This window comes from Coptis chinensis, chromosome 9 (genome assembly GCF_015680905.1).
Source record: "Coptis chinensis isolate HL-2020 chromosome 9, ASM1568090v1, whole genome shotgun sequence".
Classification (NCBI taxonomy): Eukaryota; Viridiplantae; Streptophyta; class Magnoliopsida; order Ranunculales; family Ranunculaceae; genus Coptis; species Coptis chinensis.
Window position 1 is genome coordinate 12,521,683 of NC_141464.1, and position 8,834 is coordinate 12,530,516.

General features: G+C 36.7%; 1 protein-coding gene across 1 annotated transcript; it reads right to left on the bottom strand.

Moving 5' to 3' along the window:
• Positions 1 to 1,982: 1,982 nt before the first annotated feature.
• On the bottom strand, positions 1,983 to 4,163 carry LOC147474797 (uncharacterized). The gene is made up of 3 exons (XM_086585195.1): positions 3,087 to 4,163; positions 2,664 to 3,035; positions 1,983 to 2,240 (listed from the first exon to the last, which is right to left on the bottom strand). The coding sequence occupies exons 1-3, from the start codon at positions 4,161 to 4,163 to the stop codon at positions 1,983 to 1,985; spliced, it is 1,707 nt and encodes a 568-aa protein (XP_086441321.1).
• Between the last annotated feature and the right edge of the window lie 4,671 nt (positions 4,164 to 8,834).

Sequence of the window (8,834 nt, forward strand, 5' to 3'; positions counted from 1 at the left end):
GCTGTACTCGAAAAATACTTAGTTCATGTTTTAAACGGAATGTCTCGGCAAAAAAACGGAAAAAAAAAAAAGCTTAAAAGGACGTAGGGCATAAAAAACAGGTTTAAAACAATAAAACGGGTTTAAAACGTATAATACGTATAAAACGTAAAAGAAACGGTAAGAAACAATAAAAAAAAAACTATAGGTAAGGAGATTGATTTTATATAGGAGTGGAAAAAAGAATGAGCCAAAAAAATACTATAGGTAATGGTAGAAGATATACATAAATTATGTTTTTTCCTCTTTCCATTTGCGTTATTGAGTATAGCCAGTTTTAGTTGCTTCTGGGATAGCAATGGAAAAAATCAGCTCCAACATATTTAGGTGATTATGAATGGTTGTGTGATACATGAGTAGATCAACTTAATGACATAAAGTATAGTGTTTAAAGTTTACAGTGTGGGAATTAATTCTAGGTATAAACTGTTGTTCAGTTTTGTGATTGATTTAGATGTTTAAGGGTAATCTGCGAATGGTTCAATTTTTGCAAATATGATCTTAAATTGTCGAAAGAGAACAGGTGAATGAATGACTTTTGTAGGATTAAGGACCTTGAAGCATGAGGTTGAAAATTCAAGTATTGTTTATGACTCATGAGATGAGACTATTAGGCGTGTGTTTGAGGAAATGGTAAGGGGTTTTTGTTTGATAGATCTTGTCAAAAGTTTAGCTTAGTGGAGCAGGTATACTATTATTAAGATTATAATCTAATTGATCACGGATTTAGTAATTAGTAAGTTCTTATTCTATTGTTGTACGTATAGGATTTAAAGTTATGTGACACAAAAAACAAGTCTTTGAAGTGCCTCAACATGGTAATAAGTCCGCAAGGCGGTTCAAGTTTCCACTTGCAAAGTCGTAAGTTCAAAGCATGTGATTCTTCTGCGCATTATTTGCGTTTATCAATAGCAATTCGCATGTTCTTTGAAAAGTTTCTGCCCCTCCGGGGTGCCATCTAGATGTTGTGGTTGGCTTTTCCGAATCTTAATTTCTTAAACTAAAGTACTAAACACAGCCTTGGTGTTTTCAGGCTTCACTCCTTTCTTACGCTAGAGGTTCAAGATGGGCTCAACTTTTTAGTGATGGATGAAGGTTGGCTCGGTTTAGTGCGAGCTCAAGCACTAGTCGGACCATACTATGACAACTTTTCTTGTTTCCGCATCACTTTTTCGTCCGACTAGTGCTAACAAGATTCACATTTCACAAAGCATTGGAACTCTTCAACGGCAATATCCCAATTTTTTCATTCAAAATCTGCCGAAATGGAAAACGATAGCTTTCGACCTTATTCCCCTATTTTTGCTATTGAACCATAAATTACCATTTCTTTTGTATCGGGCCTCGGTTGAAAATTTCCTAAAATCGAATATTATATATATATATATATATATATATATATATATATATATATATATATATATATATATATATATATATATATATATATATATAAAAAGTTTTGCAACAATAACCGAAAAGAAACAAAGACGCCACCAGTTTTGCACGAGCCCACGCACCACGGACCTACAAAGCAAGTCTTATGCCTCTTTTTCCCCGACGACAACATCATCGGTGGCATCACATTTCTAACACAACTAGTCCCCGACTCCTGATATGTTGGGCTAATAACACATTAACACCCCAAAATTTAAAACATAGCCTGATTCACCAAAACAAATTCAAAATAATAACACCCCCCCAAATCAACATACCACAAAGAATGACAGAGTAGAGCCCCAGCAGCACAAATGGTAACCATAGAAAAACAGTTATCATAAAAAAGCAGCACAAAGCCACAAACTGCAATTATAAGAAATAGAAGAAACAGTTTATAAGTTTCCCAACCATAAAACAAGAAAAACTATCTCATATAGTCATACTGACATAGGAAAAGCAAGCAAAACAAACAGAGAGACCAGCCAAATGCAAAACTATCTCATTCAAATACGATTCATTAAACGATGAAATTCTTCATCATCCACATTTTCATTATTTGTGTCTGCTTCAACAAGAGCCTCATTACCACCATTACCACCATCCTCGACATCTACATCTTCCTCATCATCAGATATATCACTACCATCAACAATATTCTCCACATCATTTCCAACTACAAGAGTCGGGTCATCTGGAAAAGCTATAACCTCATCTAGTTGAATCGGTTTTAGATTATCTTCCGTCTTTTTCGCACTAGTCTTCTGCATGTGGAGATTCAACCAAGTCATGCAATCTTTTTAGCTCCAATCTAATTCTCTTTTTGGTTTGTGCGGCACTAAAGGCACTCCAATTCCTCTCGCAAGCTGATGCACTACATGTTTGACTAAGAAGCCTCATAGCAATCTTACGCGTGATCGGAAGATCACCACCATATATATCCCACCATAAGCCTAGAAAGCATGTACAAATATTAATGTAACAATCAAATAGATAAATGTAATCAACATCTAATAGTTACTAAGAAGAAACAAATTAATAATGAAATAATTTTACGTACGAGGATGAGTGTTTGATAGAGCATCAACTGCCATTGGGGTGAAAATCTTTGAATGTCTTGCATGATAAAAAGTTATCTCTCCAGTGAAGGTTTTCCTCTCTTCACTTGTAAGTAATTTTTGTCTCACCTTACTCATACCATCTCTAATTTCGTTGTCCATCTTAACAATCTTTTCATAGTAAAACTTAGGATTGAGATACGCAGCCACTGCATGAATGGGGCTATGAAGGCGTTGAATTCGTTTCCTTTCGATGATTGCCAAATAAGGGTCATACTTATCTTTATCATTATTGAGAATCACCTTTATCGACTCCTTGACTCTAATAACGCCCTCATATATGTATCCCAATGTACACTCATCTCCATCAACCATCCTAAGTAGTTTCACAATAGGCTCAACAATTGCAACCACTTCATTGCCTTTAATCCAAAAGGCATTAGATTGTATTACCTCAACAAGTGCTTTAGCATCATCCTCTTTTGTCCTCTTATGAGCTTGCTAATCATTTGAGCTTACCAAGAATCTCAAAGGTTCTTTTTCTTTCAATACAGATTGTAAGCAAAGAAATTGGCTAGTAAATCTAGTTGCTCCCGGCTTCTTCAAATCACGATTGTCTGTAAACTTTCTCATTGTTTCCAAAATGGCAGGTGACCTGTATAAGAAAGTAACAAGTTCTCTTGCACTTTTCATGATTGGCATTACAGAAGGAAGCTTATCAATATCCTCTAAAATCAAGTCTATGCAGTGTGTTGCACATGAAGTCTTGAAAACATGCGGGTAACGAGATTGAATAATAGCCCCAGCTGAACCATAATTGCTTGCTTTATCTGTAACAACTTGAACCATATTATGTGAACCAATTTCTTCCATGGTGCTCATTATGAAGTTAGCGAGATATTCTCCCGTCTGTTTTTCTTTGACAACCTCGGACTTCAAGAACACGATTCCACTTGGGCTACTAGCTAACAAGTTAACATGGTGCCTTCTTCTAGCATCTGTCCAACCATCTGACATCAATGTGCAACCCGTATCTTCCCATGACTCTTGGACACTTTTCACATACATTGTTGCTTCATCCTTCAATGAACCTAGAATCTTGGTCCGCGCAGTTTCACTGCCAGGAGGCACATACCCCTCACCATACTTCCCAATAGCTAGGCACCACTCTCTTAATTTGTGTGATCTTAAAATATTAAATGCAAGGTTGTTTGCAACAAGAAATTTTACTCCCATAGCATCAGCAACCTCCTTTTCCTTCTTTTTCAGTAGTTCCAAAACCTTCGGTTGGTAGGAAACGGTGCTTGACTGTCCTGATGCCCTATAAACCGATTGTTGAGACCCGAAATTGAAGCTTGAGGATGTGTTTCCTTCTTTGGAGTTACTCCCTCTAGCTTTCTTGTTAACACGAGGCCTGTCTTCTATTTCGGTTATGGCATTGAGTGCCAACTCTATCACTTCATCAGTCACAACAGTGCAAGGACTAACATCATGCCCAATCATTTTTGCCCAGTGATACTTCAGCCTACTTATTCCCCCAGATATCTCAAGTTGACAAAATTTGCATTTGTTCTTCTTTTGTGCGGTTGACTCAACATACTCCCATAATGGATCTCTAACCCTTGGCATATCTACAAATACATAGAAAAGAATCAAAAGATTGCAAATTTGAAAATGTAGTTCTATAACAACAACAACAACAATTATTGCAATTCATGAGAGATAGAGATTAGGAACTGAGGAGACTGATGACTCCATGTGTAAAATAATTTACAAAAACACTGGTATGATTACTTAAGATCGATCTTTATATGTGGTTGCTAATATTAAAACATGATATACATTTTCGCAGGTTGATCTAACTTCACAGGTCGTACGCACCCTTTCAACAATTCAACCCTCAAGGTATTTCAAACTCCTCAGTTCCTCACAACCCCATGCCCCCATGACTCCAGAGAAGGAAGAAACCATGTGAACACATTTTTTCTGTGGGAACTGGGAAGTCTTGTTCAAAAATCTTATACGAAAAAGGAGGGGGGTGGTGGGAAAAATTATACCAAAACTTTACTGGACTCACTCAATCACTGGTCCTGTGGGGTTAAATGGACATTTTGGCTGGCTTAGTGTTGGGAACTTTGGATACTTTTCCTCATCCCAACCCATTAAGGCACTAAGGTGAAATGCTCTATAATGGCCATATAGCGATCTGGTGCGCAACTATTTTCCTTCTCAAGTAAACGAAAACCATTGAAGTGCTTCAGTCTCAATAAGTAGATCCTCAATTACGGATAACATGATCGTCCAAGTCACGATATGGAATCAGGAATCTAGTGAGCTTACTTCCTCATTTCATACCAAAAAAATGAAAAAGGAAAAAGAAAAAGAAGCACAATATAGGATCAGGAATCTAGTGAGCTTTTGTACTCAGTTCTTACCAAAAGATTTTTAAAAAATAAAATAAAAATTAAGACACGGTATAGATTTTCAGTGAGCAAGGAGCAAGAGAGAGAGAGAGCTAACCTTGAGTTGGCGACTTGGTGCTGGTGGTGAAACTGGTGAAGGAGTTCTTCTCGGGTTTTTTTTTTGGGGTAAAGTTCTCGCCTTCTCGGGGTTTTTTTTTGTTTTTTTTCTGAACAAAAGTGACAAAAGTGAAAAGTAACAAAACCAAAGAGAAGAAAGTTTAAAATGTGGTCTTTTCAAAATCTCCCGATATATACGGTTTTTACGTTTAATTTTGAAAAACACGGGTTCAAAACGTATACAAGACGTCTTGGCAATTTAACGGGTTTTAAACGCATTTTATTCAAAAAAAACACTGTACTTGGTGACAGTGCATAGTGGGATATAATATGCCTTGTGCCACGGTACAAACAAATATCGCCTAATTTGTTTTTAGATAAATAGATAATAGCATACCCCACTGTTTCTCAAAAAAGGTGGTGTCTGTTTTTTGAAAATTTACACCTGCCGTGGATAATAGTGGTCTAGCCAAACCACTCGCTAAAAAAAATTAGAAAATAAAAATCGGAAAAAAAGTCAGAAACAGTCTCTTGCTATATCTCCCTCTTTCAACTTCCTAAAAATCGTCACTAGGGATTGTGCTCCCCAATTTCTATTCGATCTCTCCCCAATTTCTACTCAATCTCTCCCCAAATTACTGCTCGATTTCTCCGAGTCCAATTCATTATTTCGAGCAAGGTTGCTGATCTATCTCTCTCCGGTGGATAAAGTTGCAAGGTTGCTCTTTTTATGCAAGTAAGTTGTTGTTTTTTATTGATTTAATTTCTTAAACTTTACTGAATAAATTGCAAGGTTGCATTTATTAAATTGAAGAACTTTTTCTTTGCAAAATTTTGGGTATTTTAGTTTAAAAAATGGACTTTGTTGCTACGATTTTCTGCCTCTCCATGTACTTTGTTATTATTGCAACAAGATGAAGGACATCATACACCACTGGGGTTAAAATTTGGTGCTGGGTAATTTCGGAAGAAATATGGTATGGGTAGGAGAAGTTGGTATTCTAAATCAAGATTCAGTTCTATATGAGATCTTTCGTCTCGTTGTGGAAGTGAAATGCCACCTGATTTTCTTGAGGTAGTGGGCATTTAAGCTTTGAGGACGGATAGATAACCTTCTTTTGAGATGGTTGTTTACTTGTTGACAAGGTAAGTTATTCTTAGTATCTTGCATTTTTGAGAACTTAGGTTATTTTTCTATTTGTGACAACGGTATAAACTATTTTTGGCAAATTCACTGTGATATACTTGGTTTTTGGTAAGATGACTATGCACAAAATTACAACATAGTAATACTAGAGTTTGTTGATGGTGACATTGCCAATGTCATTGAGTACTCCTTTGACGCTAAGGTGTGAAGAAGTATCCATGAATATTCCTTATTAAAGGTTTGACCATGGTTTTCCAGGTATATTTCGTAGTGGTGCTCTTCATTGGTTAGTGAGTAATGTAGTTGATGTTTCAAATAAACTAATTCTTGCTTAGGGCTATTGCACAAGAGATGGGTTGTCATTGCCTGCATAGAAGTATATAACAACTGTGATTTCCTTATGAGCTTGACAACATTTAAATCGAAGCTTTGTTTAATTTTCTTCAGTGGAAATGTGCAATGCTTGGTTATGGGTGATGCATGAATATGGTGTAAGCAAGTCTTGGGTTATTGATAAGAGCCCAAAACTGTAGTTTTAACCCTGTAACAGTCATACTTTTAGACCAATTATGTGAGTAATAATTAAGAGTTAACACCGATTACGTGTTTTTATGCATTTCAGGTTTCAAAGTCCATTATGTGCAGAAATGTGCCACTTTAGCGAGATAAAGGAGCAAAGGTCGGTTACTAAGTAGTTTCGTGATTAAAGGCCAAGATTCAAGAAGACAAAGCCTTCCTAAGGCCCGGTCAAAAGCTGAAAAGTCGACACGAGCTGAAACAACACACAAGTTAATAGGACTTCCGAAGGCCATATCTTTGGACTCAGACCTCGGAATGGGGCCTACCTTATGTCAAAACGACCGGATCGGAAAGAGCTTTCTAATGGTCCAAGCCTTAAGCCAATCAGAGGAGCAGAAGTGGACGAAAAGTCTGTTGAAGCCAACTGCAGCTGAAGAGGCCTTTTTGGACTGAAAGAATTGGGTTTTGGGCCTGATTCTCTGGCCCAAAACATGGCTCCAAGCCCATGCACGATTTTTGGATCTGAAAGTATAAAAACCAAAGCTTAGCTCTTTGTTAATGATAGCTAGTTAGACCTAAAATAATATAGATAATTCTAGATCTGTTTTCATTAAATTAAGCTTTAGTTCCATTTTCAATTCTTGTTTTAGATTAAGTCTTTGAATCATTGTTCTTGATTGATTAGATAAATAAAATAGTTGTTTTATCAATTTCGAATTGTGTTATTTCAATCTATTAGATCTAGTTTTAATTATTGTTGGCTACCATTTCTTGGTTGTTAATTGGAATTTAATCATTGTTTAGTTTAGATTAGTAAATTTCGAATCTTGATAATATGTTTAGTTTAGATTCATATGGGAATGATTGCGGAATGATTCAAGGCTAAAACCTCCATTAGAGGGGTTAATGAAGCTTTGATGAAAGCTTAGTGGTATAGTGTAGAAGCATTGTAGAATCTATTCCACTCTAGAAGGTCGTGATTCGCCATGAGAATGGGTGGACGACCTCACATGCTAGTTAGTACTCGGTAGAAATGCCATGAACACTAGGGATTAGAACTCGAATTTCTTGCCGTAAGAACGTAAGAATCGAGATACAAGAATCTATGCTAGGCTATTAAGTTGGATTCAAGGTGGATTCAATTCCCCTCTAATCCTTTATCTAGATTCAAAACAATCATATTTCCATAGTATTCGTAGTTAAATTCAAGTAATCAAATTCAGTAAGTATCATAGTATATCACCTTCGTAAAGCTCTCATCGACTTAAGACTGATTAATTAGATTAGAAAACAATTACATGCTAGAGCACTAGGAGTGGAACGAATTTGTTACTCCACTCTATCTCGATAGAATTGTGAGTAGGAAACTTTGATAAAAATATAGGATCATAATCTAGTTTTAGTTTTACTTGCGTTTGTAAGTTTCATCGCTTTATTTCGTAGGTAAAACTATCAATTTAACGTTTATCAAATGGCGCCGCTGCCATCTTAGTTGCACTTTAGCATTGTTTTCATAGTAGAATTAGTCATTTTTAAGTCCCATTAAACCCACCCACCCTTGTTTGATTCATACTGTGATTATCCGTTTCAGCGTTGAAAAAGTTCCGACAAAATATACACTGAGCGACCGCTGTAAAGGAGCGCTGCGCTATATATACTACGACCACGAGCCGACCATACCTCATACCCAGCGTGACCGCCCTCGATTCTTGGACCTCGAGCGACCACCCCTCATACCAAAAGCGCGACCCGGCTCCACTTATATCGACTAGGAGCGACCGCCCCTATGCCAAATAAGACTTGCTCTAAGCAAAATTTTGCGGATTTCTACAGGTTTGTTTCGAACTTTGATTTTTTTTTAGTTCTTCAGTGTTCTAACTTGTTATTTACACTGAACACGCGTAAACAAGACGCTATTCATAAGCGAAGTAAGGACGCTATCAGGTATTCCTTTCTTCAATACCTCGCATCTCCAGTTAGAGGTTCATACTAAATATCAAGATTGTTTGGATTGTTTTCGTGTTTAGACTTAGACTTGCATGAGATTAAGGTCTGGTCGGAGAAAAACACTGAATGTAATTAACCATCAACAAACAAACATATCGAGTATACCAA

Bases quoted from the DNA above. Each gene is read 5' to 3' on its own strand.
- LOC147474797 (XM_086585195.1), bottom strand. From the start codon at position 4,163: ATGCCAAGGGTTAGAGATCCATTATGGGAGTATGTTGAGTCAACCGCA. The intron at 3,036-3,086 runs GTATTGAAAGAA...TCAAATGATTAG, and splicing joins AATTTCTTTGCTTACAATCT to CAAGCTCATAAGAGGACAAA. The intron at 2,241-2,663 runs GTGAGACAAAAA...CTCCACATGCAG, and splicing joins TTAGAGATGGTATGAGTAAG to AAGACTAGTGCGAAAAAGAC.